Source organism: Phalacrocorax carbo, chromosome 12, assembly GCF_963921805.1.
Source record: "Phalacrocorax carbo chromosome 12, bPhaCar2.1, whole genome shotgun sequence".
NCBI lineage: Eukaryota > Metazoa > Chordata > Aves > Suliformes > Phalacrocoracidae > Phalacrocorax > Phalacrocorax carbo.
In genome coordinates this window covers 1368241-1386919 of record NC_087524.1, presented here as the reverse complement: position 1 = coordinate 1386919, position 18679 = coordinate 1368241, and the positions used below count along the sequence as shown (strand labels likewise).

At 47.7% G+C, this 18679-nt stretch overlaps 1 protein-coding gene and 1 long non-coding RNA gene across 9 annotated transcripts in view; one reads left to right on the top strand and one right to left on the bottom strand.

The window, feature by feature from the left end:
- Positions 1-18679, bottom strand: part of LOC135315463 (uncharacterized) — a 295947-nt gene that overhangs the window by 130454 nt on the left and 146814 nt on the right. The gene's annotated exons all lie outside the window — the stretch shown is intronic.
- The window catches only part of PAX2 (paired box 2), a 102384-nt gene that overhangs the window by 46203 nt on the left and 37502 nt on the right, over positions 1-18679 (top strand). For all 8 annotated transcript variants that reach the window (XM_064463680.1, XM_064463679.1, XM_064463685.1 and 5 more), the window contains 2 exons: positions 873-958; positions 3016-3135. In XM_064463680.1, coding sequence (XP_064319750.1) covers positions 873-958; positions 3016-3135 — 206 coding nt within the window. The remainder of the gene's footprint in view (positions 1-872; positions 959-3015; positions 3136-18679) is intronic.

The window sequence follows — 18679 nt, the reverse complement described above, 5'->3', positions numbered from 1 at the left end:
CCTCCACAGGCCTTGGCTTATTTGCCGAGTTCCTTGGTGAGACAGTGGTTCCTGAGTCACAGATACCCAGCACCTGCCCGTAGGCAGGGACCCTGCCCGTCAAGTACTAGGTGATAGTGATTTTCTTTCACCACTGACCTCAGCTGGATTTAAACCAGCGACCCAGAGGTGAAAGATTTCATGTAACAAGAAATGGAGCACTGACAATTACAGTTCAGTTTATTTTCATTCTGAGCTGCATTACGAGCTTTGTGGCATTCACCGAGACATCTTTTGAGTTCCCGTGCTGTGTTTATTCACCACCTGATAAACACCAATTTTTGCCCTCTTTGCTGGAGCTTCTTTCTCCTGGTGCTCTATATCCCATCACCACTTCCTAAAGATGCCTTCTGCTCCCACCTTCTCATTTATGAAGGGCGAGGGCTTTGGGCAAGCCTTCCATCAGTTCAAAGCATTCAGTTCTATGCCAGAAAAATATTTTTTAGATACACAACAAAATTAAATCTACACCATTTGTAAATCCAGCAGTGGGTCTGTCAGCTGCAAAGACCACCTCGTGATCATGCTGACAAATCGGATCATAAATGATAATGCAGTTGCTAACACAGAGGAGATCCTAGCTCGTTCACAGGGCACCACAGATGCAATGAATACTCAAGTTTGGGGAGGAGATGGCAGAGCAGAGCAAGGACAATTGTCTGGGAACTGGACCATTAAAGCAGTAGAATCAGGACCACAAGAAGGCAACTGAAGCCACTCTGCTGTACCCAGAGCTCAGATCGGGCCCTCAGGTTCCAACAGCTGGGATCGCGGGTATGCAAAGGCACAGAGAAGTTGCAGTTGAGTTCTGAACATGTTTTGCTCTTTTCCAGGATCATCAGAACCAAAGTTCAGCAACCTTTTCACCCAACACCAGATGGGAGCGGGACAGGTGTGACTGCACCGGGACATACTATCGGTAAGAAGACTGACATGAGGGGTGGTGACAGGACAAGTGGAAATCAGGAAGAAGCTTAGTTGAGGGAACAAAGTCTGACAAGCAGATGCTAAGCAGAGCAAAAGGGAGGAGGGGGTGGGGGGAAAGAAGCCCCAGTGGAAATCAGGGGTTTCTGTTCTTTGTTTCCGTCGTTGCATTGCAGAGAAGGGAATCATGGCAGAGAGACCAGCCCAAGGCAGGGGTTTGCCCAAAGTGATTCTGCCTTAACATCCATTTCACGTTCACACTCTCTCCTTTGCCTCCCTAGAGAGAAGTATTTACTGCTATCCTGTCTAAGCACCAGTCTTTACCTTTTGTCTCCTTCTTACTCTGACTCTCTTTCCCCTTCTCTCTCCCTTTGCTGGAACTGGTCCATTTCTTAGAGCTAGTAACCCACAGACACGGGCAAGATATTTCTGATGCCTCGCAACGGAGTTCTCCATTGTTCTAGCTCCGCAGTCAGATATCCCATGGGTGTATTTCACTGAGAAAACATATTTTCTGCTGGGGTAGATGGGTTTATCAAGGTGAGCAGAAGATGGAGGCTGTAATAAAGTGACGATTGTCTCCTAGTCTGTTGTGTTTAAAAGTACTGTGCTAGATGTGTGATGAGGTACTTTTTACCCTGTGGGCTTTATGGTGCATAGGTCTGCTGTTGCTAGCAATGCTTTATCCAGTAGCAATTCAGAGCAGGAAAAAACCATGCCATATTCTGGGATACTGTGAAATACAGTGGCTTATTTGTGGACTAAGACACTGTCTTAGTGTTGGTTACCGAGAATCAACTGCTATAGAAGGATTTACTGGAAAGTGCGGGTCTACATGGGACAGAGCTGGCAGATATAATCCTGTACAGAAACTGTGTTCAAGAGCACAATGAAATTAATGGGCCAGTATGGGAGAGCTTTTCTGGATGCCCTTTTAATCTGGATTGGCTCACTGGACTGGGCGTCACTGACCACAACAGATGGAGCTGGCAGATACTATTCCTTCTTGGAAAAGTAGTGCAATATCTAGGGAATTAATTGGCTGAGCTGGGGTAGTGATCATAAGTGCTGCTACTGGAGTGTCTCATTGCTCTGGGATGTACTGGGATGTGTGGGTGTGCATTGGATAGAGTTGACAGGTTCTGCTCCATCCTGGAAGGCTTGTATTGGAGGTATTGATTGCTTCTGGTCAGCACTTTATGCGCTAAATGATGGGTGGTGGCCTGTAAGAGAACTAGGATATTCTCCCCTTTACTGGGACATGCTGGGACATAGTGGGCATGCCTAGTGGATGCATAGCTCTACTTCTTCTATACTCTATAGCCCTGATTATAAAGAAGTAATCATTTCTAATCTGGATAACTTGTCATTTCTGATATTTTGGAAACTCATGAGCAATCTTGGACAGCCTTGATTGGCAGGAGTCGTCTGCCAGTTGACGTTGGTCAGAGTAGAAGGAAGGCACTAGATTTTTATTAATCTGGGTTGGAGTATGTACCACCAACTCACCATTTGTTCTAGTAGGGAACTGAATCTACTGGCCCAAAACCGGAGTGCTTCTAACCTATGCTAAGAAGACAATTTTTGAATGAGTGATTTGGGTGGATACGTAAGAGGCCGGTCTGGCTAAGACAGAACATGTGCAGTCCTGGTGGAAAAATGCTGAGAAGAAGTGATCTGGCAAAATATGCATAGACTAGTAAATCACTAGGGAATGTGGCCTATAGAGCATTGCACTCAGTTACCACTGGGAAGCCTGCTCTGAGCGGGGGTATAACAAGATTTAGCCTCTTGATGGAATACACTTGCTTGTTATTAACGGCCCTGTACTGGAAGACTGTGGAGCAATGGTATAGGAACGGACTGGCAAAGGTGGGATGCAGCAACATTAGTGGTAGAACAAGCATGAGTCCTTCAGTGCGAGGGACTGGGAGTCTGCTTAGTGCTCAGGCTTTCCTGTGAGACTGGTGGCATGTGTAGCGTTCAGCTGGGGGATCCCTGAGTGCTGTGCTGCTCTCCTCATGGCCCTTTTTCCCTTTTCCTTTTGTCCAGTGCCCAGCACAGCATCCCCTCCTGTCTCCAGTGCCTCCAATGATCCAGTGGGCTCTTACTCCATTAACGGGATCCTGGGGATTCCTCGGTCGAATGGCGAGAAGAGGAAACGTGATGAAGGTAGGGGGAGGGGAGAAGCTCATCCTCCCTTTTATATTCTTTGTCCCCATGTACAGGCTCCAATTTCAGGCCAAGGTTTGCAGCTGCTCCAGGGGCTAGATCAGTTTTAGCAACAGAGACCAGTTCCCCGCCACTGCCCTGCTGGCTTGGAATGCTCTTCTTCCGAGGCCCTTTCATGACAGGCTGCGTCTCCAGACATCTGCTCGGCAGGCAGAGAGCCGTCTCCATTGCTGGAGCTGATCCCAAGTTCATTCACTGCTGGAAACGGCTGGAACTGAACTCCCCAGGTGCCAGCAGGTGCCCGGACTTTGAACTGTGGGTAAACATGGTTTCCCCGACTCACTCGTTTTCAAACAAAATGCCATCTTGGAGAAGCACCAGCAATGTGGGGGTTATTTTTCATTTCCCTTGCAAACAAGTTCCTGCCCTGTGATGTGCCATGAGCTACATTAGCTGGTGATCATAAGGGCTCAGTTTTCAATGGGTAGTGTCTACCACAGCAGAACCGCTATTCTTGCAACAGTCTGAAAGCAGAGCAGGAGGTGTTCTAGGTACTGTGGCCCTAAGGTTGTTACCTAAGCCTTTCGCTAGGGCTCTAAGGAGTTAGGAGTAAGCTATCTCCTTTTCCTTCCTACTTGCTAGGAAGGACTCAGGGCAAAGTGAATCCTGAAATGAGCAACAACTGGAGCCTCAGGTCTAGATAGGCTGAGTCAGGAGGGGTGGGTAAAGTCTTGGTGTTCTTACGGTGGCTTTGTAAACTTTTTTCCTTAAATCTTGCTCTTTTAATTTGATGCATTCAAAAATTGAGGGCCGGGAGGTGAAGTTTTCTAAGAGTAGTGCCTGACCTGTTTGTTTGGTTCATCCCTGCCTTCAGTATGTTGTTTTCCGCTGTTGCCAGTTGCGTGGGGGGACCTCTTAGCAGTACGGGTGGCTCAGTGTGCTGCACACAGCATGCTGCAACCCCAAGGCTGTGCTGTGCAAAAGAACAGGAAGGTTCTCTGTGATATGAGGCGAGAAGAGAAAGCTCTCCCGAGAGAGATGCTGCATTGTGGGGTTTTGCCAGTAATTTTCTTAGCTCTGGTGAGGTTCACATCTGTAGTTTTTGATCCAAATAAACACAATAATCCCAAGAAAAAAAAGGCAGTCATTGTGACCCCTTTCTCCCTGATACAAAGTAAAACTAGAGGCAAAGACCCAGTCCAGCTCCTATTAAAGCAAATGGGAAGATTTTTGCTGATGTAATTGGAAATTGGATCAGGCCCCAGAGGAAGATCCATTTCCCAGCTAGATGGCAGTAGGGCCCAGCTAAGAGAAAAGTGTAGCAATGGAAGGGCTGAGCCAATGCCTCAAAGTCAAAAACGTCAGGAATAAGAGACTGCAAACATGGCAAAACCCTCCAGCATTTCCCATCATTACATACACAGGAAACAGTGACATTTCAAACTGAGCAACAAGTTTCTCTAATGGTTGTGCAAATCTCTTGGCAGTTATTTGGGTTTTTTGTGAACCCCTGTTCTTATACAGTCCAGCATGGTGATCACCAGCTCTCAACATGGTGCCTCCATCTCTAATTTTGAAATGAAGCAGCTCAATATGGCTTTAGCAGCTATTCTTTCCAAATACCTGGAAAGATCATCCCACTTTAGATGCAGCCACGCAGTCACTTCCAGCCCCAGAACCTAAGCTTTTCTGGAGCCATACAATTAAACAGAGGAACAACCAAGCAGCCGTCTAAGACTGCGACACTTCACAATGATATATTGACAGTAAGAACAACTCTCTGTGTCTGTCCTTAATTCATCCCAGATTTGATTTATGAAGGGCAAGCAACACTCTGCAACTCCCCGCTGTTGGCCAAGAGCCCACATATCCCACTAGGAATCAGAAAAGTACCAGCCAACACTGGAGACGTTGCTTGTCTTTAGCTCTCAGAGTTTTAGGTGGCAGTTACATGACACAGCTGCAACTGCCTTAGAGAACAGCCTTCATCCTGCCATCCCAGATATCTGCTGCAGGGAGATGCCATGCTCCTGTGCCAGAGAAACCTCGCATGGGACACCCTGACAGCTGCTGAACACCCCTAGCCAAGAGCTGAGTTATCTGTGCCCACATTGGCCTTAAGAAATGCTGAAAGACATAATGACTTTGCAGGGCTGGGTCCTAAGGCTAGAAGGGTCCAAGGGGATGTTTTGTACAGCCAGTGACCGGCACTCACTCCTGGGCAGTCTCCCCTGTAGCTCTGAGGGCTCTGATTGTTCCTAGCTGAGATGGGGATTAGAAAAGCCTGGCAAGAAATCCAGTGCAGGCATTTCTTTCATGGTCATGCTGGATGCATACACCTTCTCAGTATTTCCCAGGGCTTCTGAGCACTGTTTTGTTGCAGTTTCTTAATGGCAGGGTTTATTCTTGCATTGAAAAGCCCTTATGAGCTCCCAACGTACATCTACTTTCCCAGCATTTTGGGGGCGGCTTTTCCCTAAAGGAGGCAGAAGAAGCAGCAGTGCTCTCTCTTTCTTTCTGCTCTGTTGGACCAGCTCTGCTGCAAGGATTCCTCTGTGAGGAATGCAGTTCAGCAGACAGGGGGGAAGTACCAAGCCGCTCCTGATTTCCTGGTTCTGAAAACCTTGTTAGCAACCTCTGTGATGGCTGGGGGGAACAGGGTGGGAGAAAGACAGAGGAGCCTCTATCTGAGCACGCCCCCTCCCCCAGGTCCTCCCTGCTGCAGCTGGTGCCTACATTAGACAGTAGCACAGATGATTAAGAAGCGGAGAGATAATTATGTGTCAAGATGATGTAGCAGAACTCCTGAGTTGGACAGAAGGAGCCAAATGGATGCATGAGGTGGGCTCAGCGATGGACGCTGACAGCCAGGTGTGTTCCCCACAGGGAGTTAGAGGGAAGAGGGGAAATCCCAACCTACCAAATGTGCTGGTTGCAACTGCAAGGGTGGCCTGGGAAGACCATGGCACTGAGATAAAGCTAGCAGGGAGGTAGCTCTGAGTGTCTGCTAGTCACAACAAGGAACTGTCAGATCAAAAGTCTTTCCTCAAAACTCAGTGTGTCTTCCTCAGGTGAATGCCTAGGAAGGATGGTCGGGATTTGCCCTGTTAAGACCATGGAATCCTTTTGTTTCAGTTTTTCGGCAGTGATTGTAAACCCTCTGACTTCCGTGACAGATTAGACAAAGCACAGAGTTGGTCTCCTACAATTTTTAAAATAGTTTGGCTAAAAAAGTTTGCCCCCACTTGTGTAGTACAGTCTATGGGCACAGCCAACGTTGTTGTAATTTCCCTCTGACCTTTGCCACCACTTACACCCACCATCTTCCAGAGGCGAAAGCAGCCCCGCAGCATGTACAACTTTCCCAAGACCACTGAGGGTCTTGCAGGATCAAGCTGCACTTGGGAACAGGAATTCCTGGCTCTTCATGATCTTAATGTTGTACTATGCTGTGATGGCAGGCCAAGCTCAGCAGGGTCATTGTCAGACCAAGGAGTAGCAATAAGAAGTCCAGCAGGATAAAGGGGAAAAATAATATGCAGGTATCTCTGTTGTTCCATAACCCCCCAATTGGTAGTGAAAAGGATGAGAATTGGGGTGACCCAGAGGCACTAACAAAGAACTAGTAACATTCATACTGTTGCCTTGAGCGCTGTATAAGGAGAAAAAAGGAGAGATGGGGAGAAAGGGAAGGACAGATTGATAGATGGATAGACAGATAACTAGATAATTTGAAAACAACATTTCAGACTGTTCCCTGCACACCACAGCATCTCCAGCTGGGTGAAACTTTTTTGGGATCTTTACAAACCACTCTTATGAAAGATAGCTCCTTCTCTGCATAGCAGGCCACAAACAGGCTTCCTCCACAGACCCAAATTCTCAGTTGGGGTTTGTCTTCCAGTGAGGCCAGTGCTGTAACATTCTCAGCATTATTAATCTTGGTCCCTGACAATATCTGTAGTATTTGACAGCATTACTGGCAATAATATCTGCAGTGCCGACAATGGCAGAGATAATATCCCCCAATATTATCGGCATTAGCAGGGATCATATCTGCAGCCCGTTATTGGCGGGAGCAGACGTAATGTGTCCAGTATTATTAGTATCAGTAGTAATAAAACCCACAGGCTTGTTAGTATGATCAGTGCTAATATCAGCAGTAGGTTTGTGGGAGAGGAGGGGACAGAGTGATTGCTACTGTAAATGGCAATAATACTCGGGCTGTTTGCACTAAAGGAATCCCCAGCAGAGATGGGGAAGCAAACCTGAGAAGGCAAAAGTTCCTCCTTTCCTTTCTTCACCTGTGATTTTGACGGTTAGAGTGATTTACCTTGAAGTAAGTGATGCAGGGCTGCGTCAGTGCAGGGGGACAGTAAAGGGTCACCAACATTTGGGCATGTTGGTGTTTTCCAAAGAGCGTCAGCTGTGTCAGCACAGGTGGCTCACCATACTCTTCAAAATGGGGTTGAGCTCTACAGAACAGGGTGCTGCCTACTAGCAGTAGGAGCACGTGCACCGTTAGTCCTGTAGCTGCAGGATGGGCAGTGTCACTGCGCTTATCTTCGGTGCTGCACATATAATATTCTGACTGTTACTACCACGACACCCTCTACTGAGAAGCACTGCTTTTGTTACAGGTGGTTTTCTCTTCCCTCGCCCCAAATGGGAGGACTCTGACTGCAGGGCAGGGTTTTGACAGCGTTCAGCTCAGGGATTTTCCCAGCTGGTCACAATCTCCTTTTCCTATTGGGAAACTAGAAATGCCTCCTTCAGGCGGAGCGTGAGGCAGGGAGATCTACAACAGTCCCAGTCCTGGAAGGTGTTTTTTTAGATACTGCCCCAGGACATAGGCTGTCTTGAAGAAAATTTTGAACTCCATGGTTTAAGCGGAAGGTAGTGCAGAGAGGAGAGTTACGCAATGTGTTCAAAAAGGTGTGTTTTTGAGCAGATACGCAGCAGCTGAGTGTGCCACTGGAAGCACGATCCCATTTGTGTCGTTCAGAGTGGCAATGATAATATAATTTGGGAGATGTAGCTGTGACATTTTGGGTGACTTTGTGCCACTGTCAGCGGCATCAATATGTGCTTGCAGGCAGTGTGGCTGCGGTGATCATGTTGTAACCGTATCACTGTAGGTTGTGGGTTTGTGACACTAACGACGAGATTAACTGTATTGCTGGTTACTACGCTGCCCCATTACACTCAGGGCCGTTACACTCTTCGCGGAGGCAGCTGTGAATTATTTCTGGTGGTACGTCTGCATCACTGCGTGCAGTAAGGTTGTTTCAATGTGGTAATTGTTGGTACACTGGTGCGGGCTGTACTGTACTGTCACTGCGATTCATAGAGTTGTTACTGCAGCTGATGTAATGTGTTGACTGACAACAGACTGTCGCCTGGCCGCGAGAGTGAAGTCCGTACGGCTATGTCACTGCAGCGCCGCGCTGAGAACTGTGTGTTTTCACAAAGTATGACCATGTTGTTCCACAGCATACGGGGGTTGTTTCATGACATGCAGCGTGCTTACGCTGTCACCTGCAGTTTGGTGATGCTTCACCTGTGCTGCAGTCGTGCTAGTGCAGAGAGGTCTAGCCCTTAACCGTCCTGTAGGGAGATACATTTGTTTTCCTGTGCTGCCTGCATACGTTTGCAAAGAGCACGAGCAAGTCCTTCCATCTGACTGTAGCACGGCACCTGATGCACGGTCATCTCTGGGTGTATTAGGTGCATTTCTGTTCTCCCCAAACTGTTGTGTTGTTGAAGACAACAGAGCGTGTTGGGATCCCTGCAGGTGACAGAATGGCACTACTGTCTGTGGTGCGGCCGCATTGTTTCATGCTGTGATTTCTTGTCACCACAGCTAGATGTGTTTGCGTTATTCCATATGATTGCTTTATTGCAGGTCAGCAATAGTCTTAATGACACTGGAGATGCACGCAGTTACATTGCCTCCGGTGCTAACCCCACGTTCCAAGCATCGCCACACAGTTGTGGGGTGTGCACCCAGCAGTTTATGGCTGTGCACATGAAGTGAGCAGTTTCTGGGGCGTTTCACACTCTCATAGTGTCTCCCTCCTACTTTCCCTGGGACTGTGTTGTTTCACGCGGTGTGGCTGAGCTTCCAGTGGCTATCACCTTGCAGCAATGGTGTATCACTGCACACAGCGGTCGCAGGGGACGTGCTCATCGTGTCTATACACGCAAGTGTAGGTAACGCTCCCCCCATTCTAGATGAAAATGTAAACTGGAGAGGGAGTTTATTCTCAGCAGCCACCCACCTCTCCCTGCTGAGGGTCTTTGGCTGGTGAGACTCCTAGGAGGACATAAGAAAGGCACCTGCTACTCAACCTGCACCTCTCTAAACAAACTACGGGAGGATGGTCAGAAAAGGGAGAGTATGTGTGGAAAAAGAGAGGAGGGGGAAACTGGATAAAGGAGAGGACAATGAATAAGCAGCACAGCACTGCCAGAAATGTGGGCTGTTGCACCATGACTCCGGAGGTCAGTCTGTAAGCGACAGAGCCAGCGCGAGTGTGTGTGTCTGCGCACACCCTGAGGGCCTGGGGGGTACGCGTTGCTCAGGAGGGCTTCAGGTACGGGAGAGTTAATAGCTTACATCACAGAAAGCAGTTTGGACAGAATGCTCTGCTTCTAAAGCTTGAGTGCTGCTTAGTTTGGCAGGGTTTGGTACTATCTGAAGACAAGCTGGTCTGGCTTCAGCTCTATTTGTGTGCATCTCTGCATATTTGTGTCTCTAGGAATGCACGCCCGTGTGTTTTCTGTATTTCTGTGTTAGGAGCACTGGTTTCTACTTATCTGTGCTTATGTACTGGGGTGAGTGGCAGGTTGGACCCGTATTTTTGTGCATGCCTATGGAGACCTGGAAAATGTTTATGTTAAGCTGTGTGTAATATTGCCTAGTAGGAGAATGCATACTGTGGATCATATGGATGCCTGGGCTTGTATGGCTCAGTACTAGTGCAATGTATTTCTATGAACGTCAGGTATTTGTATTCACATTTTGAGCATATACGTGAATGTTGTATATTTGTATCTATATTCTGTGCGTATGTGTTGTTACATACTTGGAGTATCACTGTATCTTTGTGGTTGCTGGATATGAATATGTAGCCTGTTAGTGCTGTGCACTTCTGTATATAGTTTGTACAGATGTGTATTTGCATTGGGGTTATATATTTGTGTGTATGTTGTATATATATATATCGGTTGTTCTTGCCTGTGTGAAGGTTGTTTATTTATGTAAATAGTTTGTATTTGTTTACATGATTTAATTTTGTATATGTGAATTTAAGGAAATCACTTTTGGGTTCCAGGTTTTTGTTTAGTTAGTGTATGTATATTTTTGTAAGTTATTTGTTTATTCAGAAATTACATTTAATTGACATGCACCCGCATTAGTACCTCCTTGTGTCCCAGCTCGCATTCTTGTGTCTCTAAATGTTGTTGGCTACGTTTTGTGAGTCTTACTTACGCATAGAGCTTTTCTTTATTTGTGTGAGTGCCATGAATGTGTGCTTGTCTGACTGTTTATTTATGGGTCTGTAGTTTGTGTTTAGATCTTCTCCTTCCACTTTTTGACTCATTCCTGGGAGGGGTTGTGGCAGCTGATGTGTCAGCAGGAGTCAGGCAGCTACAACTCCTCCCAGCGCCTCTGCCTGCTCTGCGTGTCCACCTGGGCAGAGGCTGCTCCCTAGCTTTGCTGGTGCCTGCCTCCCTCTGGATCTCCTTGCTCACTCTAGACGAGTTGTGCACTGGGTCTGCCTGCACTCAGGGAGGTGACTCTTCCATTTTTTCAGGGATGTAAAGAGTGTGGGGGTCAGAGGGAATGTGGTGCCTGGATCCATGAGGAACCCAGGTCAGTGCACTGTGGATGACACAATAAACTGCAAAAGGGATCAGGAATAGCTGGCAATGTGCAGGCAAATGGTATTTTACAGGGTTGTTGGTGACTGGTATAAGAGTGGATCAGGGTGCCACAACAGTGGGAGATAGGGATGAGACTGTTTGGGGGTCAAGTGACACGGCAATGAGACCTAAGGGCAATGCTGCTATGGAATCAAGGCCACATGGCACTGAGGCACAACAGGGATCAAGGTGACATGCTGATGACCCAGGCTGATCCACCAGAACAGGGAGGGCTGGGAAACCTTTATCACACATCAGCTGAATAAGGCAAAGGAGAACAGGAGGAGCAGGATGAAGGAGATCAGAGGCAAATTAATGGACCTGGCCAGTGGCTGTAGAGGCCAGGTGACTGGCGCTGCGGGACATAGTGTCTCCATGAGGAGATCAGTTGCCTCCTGGTGTGAAGGGGTGAGGCAGCCTGTTAGCAGTGGCCGTTTGCATCACAGTGATGGAGAGCACGGATAACACAGTGATGACATCAGGTGATGGACATATCCTGTGACGGTAGCCATGGACCGTAGGGACTGCGTGGGCAGGGGCACTATTCCCAGTTGCTGGAAAAACAAAGAACCTAACGGGCAGTAAAACAAAAACAAAGGAGACTTGGAAGCACCTGACAGCCCTAATTCATCACAGCCCAAGATTTTTTTTTCCCCCTCATGTTCCCATTATATTTGTTTGTAAAAGTGGAAATCAATTTTGAAGGTAATTTTCTGGAAAGAATGGAAGGGAGGTGGGAGGGCCGGATAAGGCAGAGATGGCAAGAGGAAAAAAAAATTTAGGCCAGGCACAGCCCAGGGGCAGCTCTTGGCAAGGTGAAAGAAAATTGCATATTCAATCTCCATCCATGAATCTCCCTTGCTGCTGCCCGCCTCCTGCTCGAAAACAATGAAGGCTTTCTCCCCTACACTGCACAACGCCTGAGTATCAGCGCTCACTTTAACTTCAGGGTCATTAATTCACCTGATTATTGCAGGAGAGGAGAGGGTTGCAGAGGCATCCGTTCTAAAGAGCCCTCCCTTAGCTCATCCTTTGATTAGTTTGGGGTGGGGGGAGTTCAGATAATGTGTTGTCTTGGACTCAGTTTAAAATGGGAGGGGTTGAAGAGGAGGTGGAAGGAGGTAGAGGTGGAAAGGGAAAGATGTGGCCCGGCTTGTTGTGGAAGGGAGGGTCGGAAAGCAGTCATTCTTGCATCCCTCTGCTGTGGTGTTATTGCAAATTAAAAGTAGCATGTTCCACTCCACAGCTATCTTTCAGGGAGGGGAGGGGCATGGGTATATGTCGGCATGGGGATGGGGGGGATCTTATCATTGCTTCTTCAGCAGCCCAGCCTAGTGTCACCCTGTGAGGTGACATTTGAATTTACAATTCCGCTGAGAAAAGCCATTAATTCACAAATTAACATTTCTCCCTCTCTCTCTCTAGCTCTCTCTCTCTTCCTCGCTCTCTCTCTCTATCTCACATGGATGTGCAAGCAATTGAAAAGACAAAGGAAATAGCCTTAAGGAAGAGACTTTACTGCTACTCTGTCTGTGCAGAGATTGCTACTACTGCTTCTAGATAGATAAACCAATTACCTGAGCTGCTCTGTTCATGGCAGCCTGCTATTACCTCCTTTTGTAGAGCTGACTCCATTGCTGGATTACACTGTGTGTATCTCATTAATGTAAACCGGCGCGATACTGGGCACTGGCCCTGACCCTTCTTGCCAGAGCCCATTGCTCTGCAGTGGAAGAGGGAACAGGGAGAGGAAGCACAAGCAGAGTGATGGTAGGCATGACGTACTTCCTAATGCACAGGCACGAGGCCACACAGAGAACCTCCTTAGAGTACCTGTGCTGAGCTTAGAGGAGATGGGGCTTTGCTTTTACAGAGGCGATTGCATGACATTAACCCTGATCACTTCCTTGGTGTCTTGGTGAGCGCTGAGGGTGCGGTGCAAGAGGCCTCAGGTATAGGCACCGGGTATAGGCAGCCCCTTGCAGCTCCATTCTCAGCCTTACCCTGAGTTTCCTCCAGGTGTAGAAATGTATGTGGTAGGCAGATGCAGAGGCGTGAGTACGAAAGCTACGTACACATAGCTATAGGCAGATGTAGCTGGCTGCACCCAGGAGCTAAATGACTCAGAGGTACACAACAAACTTCAGAACAAGAAGCAAAAATAAGCACTCTAGCTTGTGGACTGAGAGGGCTGGGTTCCTCTGTAGTGCAGCTCCACTGAAAGCCAGTCAGTGGTGCATGTGGAGACATTCTTGTCAAAGGCGAACACTGCACGCTACTTCCACACGGCGCCCAATCCTCTTCTGATTCCCTTTCGTTGATCTCTCCTGCCATGCTCTTTCTCACATGCTTACTTCTGCTATCAGTGCTGCTATGGATGCTCGTACAGCACACGTGTACAGTATACACATACACACAGGCGCTCGGCCGCGTGCGGATGCCACCCCAGGCACACGCCTGTGACACCAGCAGCCTGCCTGTGCGTACTCACACCCCTGCAGTCACGGCCCCTCCCCACCTGCTCTGGTGAGGCCCCTTTCAGTGGCTCCAAGCCCGCCTGCTGGGGTGCACACTGGCAGGCAGCTTTCTAAGCACCTCCTGGTGCTCTCTGCAGATGACGTTGCAGGAACACGCCTGACTACCCCTGCCCTTTAGCCTGGTCACACAGCTACGGGTGTCTGGGGAGAAAACATCCTAGCAGTGTGTTTTACATAGTGATTTGCGCATTAGTCTTTGCTCACTAAGCATTCTACCTATACAGAATTGGACAGAAATCTTCACCAATGGGTTTTTCATCCCAAAAGGGTTTGACAGGCCCCATTCAAGCCATTCCTCTAACTTCCATGAAAGGCAGAAGCTTGCAGGGGACAGTTCTCCAGGTAAAAGAAAAACGGACCAGAACTGCTGTTTCTGGAAGCCCGGCCTCCACGTGCTCAGCGCATGGAGTATGTGCCTTCCTTTGGCATTGCCTTGGCTCCTTAAATCTTCCCAAAAACTTATCTTCTTAACAAGAGCATCTGCCTCTCTGACATTCCCTGTGCCCCACACGGAGCGCAGCACATGGCCGGGGAGCAGCATCCCGCAGCCGGCGCTGGAAGACGGATCACGATCAGCGGAGGAATCGGCAGGCAGTGCCAGTAATTCAAACCATCCTGACCGTTCAGTGAACCTGAACCTGCTGACCTTGACAGCACTAGACAGCAGCGGCCTCAGGAATCCCAACCTTTAGAGAGGCGTTGGCGGAGGACGGCTCCTGCTCTCTCCCTTTCTTTCTCTCTCTTTCTGATCACATCCCAGCAGCCAAGGGGGCCCAACAGTCAATCCCCAGTGCACCAATTAGCTCCTAATTTGGCTATGTCTGCCCTCCCAAGTCTACGTCAATGTAATATTAAGCATCGCTTGCCGTTCACAGATGGAAATCATTCCTATAGAGGGGTGTCTTCTTGTGCTGAAGGGAAGCACTAAGCACCTTGTTCTCAGTCAAGGCCAGAGAGAAACCCCTTCTCCTCCCAAAATGGGGGCTGCTGCTGCCTGGAGGGAAAGCAGGAGCTCTTTGCTTCCCTAAGTGATAGCATCAGATCCTCTAGCCTTGTTTCACTGGATCCCAGGGGGAAACAGCAAGATCTTACCAAGTGATTAGACCCGTGAGAATCCTGGCGGGATAGATGAGGGGCAGGGAGGCGACTAGAGTGGAGGGGAGGGAGAGAGAAAAACCAGTGTGCTTCATTTTGCCACAAGAACTTGTATTAAAGAAAAATACAGTTTGTGAACATTTTAAGACCCTTTCAGGGGATATTGGATTTCCTTCAGCTACCTCTGCGGCTGCCAAGTAAGACCTGAGACGAACAGCATTTTGTGTTGGCCTGCAGGGGCTAGGTGAAGCTCTAAGACCTTGCATACGCAGGACAAGTCTGTTAACGCTTGATGGCCTGAAACAGTTACAGATACCTATCTATTGAGACATAGCATACATGTCTGTCTGTCTTCTGTCTGTCTCCATCCATAATTCTTTGAAGGTGATTTTTCCATGCGTCAATCAGACAAAATAAAGGAGATTTTGAATAGGTGCCAAATGCAATTCATGCCCATTTTACGGCCCTTTAAAAAGAGTTTTGTCAAAGGGCCTAAAAATAACCCCTAGGTCCACATTTCTCCTTTGCTTTTCCCTCATCCATCCAAGCATCCTTCTGCTTAGATCCTATCAGGTTCAAGGTACAAAGACCTCTTCCCACACAGGTCAACAGCTACAGAAAAACACATATGAGCACAGTGCCAGACCAGGAGCTAGGTCATGGGTATCACTGTTTCCATTTGGATGTGGAGTAGGTCAGGATTTCTTTCTCTCACTGGCTCTGCGTTTTTGGGAGCTTAGAGGTGTTATTCTGCATGTAAGCTAGGGTTTCTGTGTCAGAACAGGTTTGTAGGCATCTGATTAAACCTTAATGAGGTGGTTATTGTGTATGAAAAGTCCATCAAGTATTGAATCCTTCTAGTCCTCTTTTACATGCTTTAGAAAAGGCTGTCATAAAGGACAGGTACGCTTCCGTGCTTGGTTTCCCAAAGGAGCTGTTGTTTTTTTGCTTTGGCTTTTGGCATCTAGTGTGGGAAGAGGTAGGCCTTGAACAAGAGAGTTGACCTTGCAAGCAGATCAGAACTATCCCAGAGTTTGGGACAACTTCACGAAATCTCAGCAAATTAAAAAAATAACCTACTAGCTAATCCTCAAAGATACTTACGGCTCTTGTCTGTACAACCCTCTCTTGTTCGTGAAACTGATTGCTACCCATGACCGGCCCCCCTCTTGTTTGGGGACTACCTCTTGCAGTTTGGAACATATCTCTGACGTACATCTTATAGAGGTCATATCAGTATAGGATCCTTCGTATACCAGTAAGGGCCTTTACATGAGTTCATGCAGAAAGATTCCAAATTACTCTACTAATGCTTTACAGTTATTATAGGAATGAGCATTCAAAAAAGAGTTTGCATGGTGACAGTCCAAGCAGATTGCAGCATATTGCAAGCCTGTAGCTCTTTCATTGCATGGCATTTTGCAATTACCCGTCCTGTATAATACATTGTTTATTAACCTTCCCGTTCTGAAGATCTCATTTACTACTGAAATGTGGCTGACTCTCGGGTGGACCATGGCAGATGTTGAAAATACAGAGCATCAACAGTGAAATTTTGCTGTGCCATGTCCAAATGAAACCACAGGAGAATTAAGATATGCTGTGGGCAATCACTCAGGCTGGATTTTGTTCAGGACAGCCAGGTTAATGTCTGCACTCTTGCAAAAAATGCCATGGGAATTTTAATGACTCTGAGTGATTGGAGCCTTTGTTTTATGGCACGTCAAAAATGGCAGCTCTAGAAACACTCTGCCTGAGCACTGGTTTAGTGCTGACTCAGAAGGGCTTCCAATAACGTGATTCACTAGCATCTGGCTCAGGGGCAGGCACAACCTTCTTTGACTTGGTAAAGTGTATATGAGGGGAAAATAAGGTGGAATGAAAGGAAGGGAGAGTCTAGAGCAAGGGAAATGGAAGGAAAGGAGGTGTTAAGAGCCATGTTAGCGGGGGACCAAGCCAATGAAACCCAGCAGACTAAAGAGGAATTCTTATTTTCTACACTCTACATTAGAGGTGTCCATGGCCTGATCCAGATCTGCTGAGCCCTAGTGCTGGTGGCCTCTCAGGTGCCCGTACGGTCTACTGGAATCTCAGGGATCTCCCAGAAATTGGGAGATGGGGCTGGATGGGGACAGCCCAGCTCTGTGCTCCCTCCCTTGTCTCTAGCAATCCTGATAGCAGTGTTGATTTGCATGTCAGGCAAAGCACTGCTCGAGGAAAAAAAAAAAAAACCCTCCGAGTGTGGCGGTGTCAGCGCTCGCTGTTGTTCGACAGTGTAAAATTAAATTAATAAAGCCCCCAACACAGGAAAACATAACAGGAAATTAATGGCCTTTACTGTCGCTCTGATGCAGTCATTTGCAACCCTGCTTTCCGCACCAAAGACTTCATAAATGCAAGCAGTTTCTCTAAACAAGCATAGTTAGGGCTGCATGCAATGTAATTTTTTGCGTTGCTTCTGTCCTTTGGAGCTAACAAAAGCCACCCTTTTTTATGTGCTCACCAAGGGGGATCCTGCCAAGAAGTGGCTCCCCAACAAATGGGCCTAGGAAGGCGAGAGGAGGGAGCTAAGTCATGCCAATGATGCTAAGAACATCTTCTGCGTAGCTCCAGGTGCCCTGCTCGCCTGCTGCAGCAGCTCTCCCTGAGGGCTCCGCACTAAAGGCAATGTTGTGGACACCACAGCAGCATAAATCAGGATAACCCTTCTGATAACTTTCAGGATGTGTAAATCAACATAACCACTGAATGCCAGAGGCTTACAGATTTATACTAACTAGAGGATCTGGCCCACTGTGTGACAGTGCTGCTTGCTACTCCACCAACATAAACAAAGCAAGTGTACTGGGTCCTGGAGGCAGCTGCGTTTCTACCTGGCTAACAGTCACGCCTAATAGCGCTAGTAAAGAGATATCGGACCTACGCTCTGTCCCTCATTACAATGGTGTAAATCCCCACTGCCTCTTCTGAGGTAAGGGAATTGTGGACTTGCAATAGCCTGGCTGAGAGCAGAATGGGTGCACTCACCCCAGCACACCCGAAGGTCACAAAGCCACAGTGACTGCTCGCACAGAAGCCACCAGCTTTGACTACCCAGGCTAACGCCTCACCTGGCACTCACACACGCTGTAGTACAGGCAGTACTGCTTGCAGCCTAACACCTGGAAAGGCCTTTACTGGTGTATTCAGTAAGGCTGGATGTGCTGATTATTACTATCTAATGCACAAACCGAAGTCTGTACAGACTTAGTTTCCCAGATGCTTTGGGCCGAATCTGCAATCATACACTTAGAAGCTGTAGTAAATACATATGATTTTCATAGGCATACACACACTCACTTCCTTAAATGCACATTTGCATGCTCCCATGATAATCCAAGACAGATCTGAGTACACAGTTCATTACACATTTGCACACACAATTCATTTCATTTACATTATCATTGAGCATTGCCATTTTGCTCATGTAAGTCCTGCATTAAAGTTGCACTGCCCATCCCTGCTTCATCTGAGGTACTCTGTCGTACACAATCCCTGTGTTAAAAGCACTGCATCCCCCAGCTGTCAGGCACCGGCACATGCCTCACTCTTCCTCGGTCAGGCATGCTCGCTTCCTTGCATGAGCAGCCTTCCTTGCTCACCGATTCCTCATCTGAGCTATACTTTCATTTCAAAACATAAAATCCCTTTGTTTCTGAGACTTTCTGCTCTGAGCCTAGGTATGTAAGTAAGAGATACACATAGTTTATGTGTCGCTGAAACACTTAAATTACAGAGACACGTGGACCAGCACAGTACCATCAATTAGCACATTCCGATTCAGGCTTGTGGATTCTCTTGAGGCAAATGGACACAGGAATCTGAACAACTGCAGAGTTCAGAAGGCTGACACACTTCCCTGAGGTGATATTCCTCCAGCGCTCATCTCCCACTATCCCTATTTCTGCAGGTTACTCTACATGACCTGAACTTGTATCTTCTTT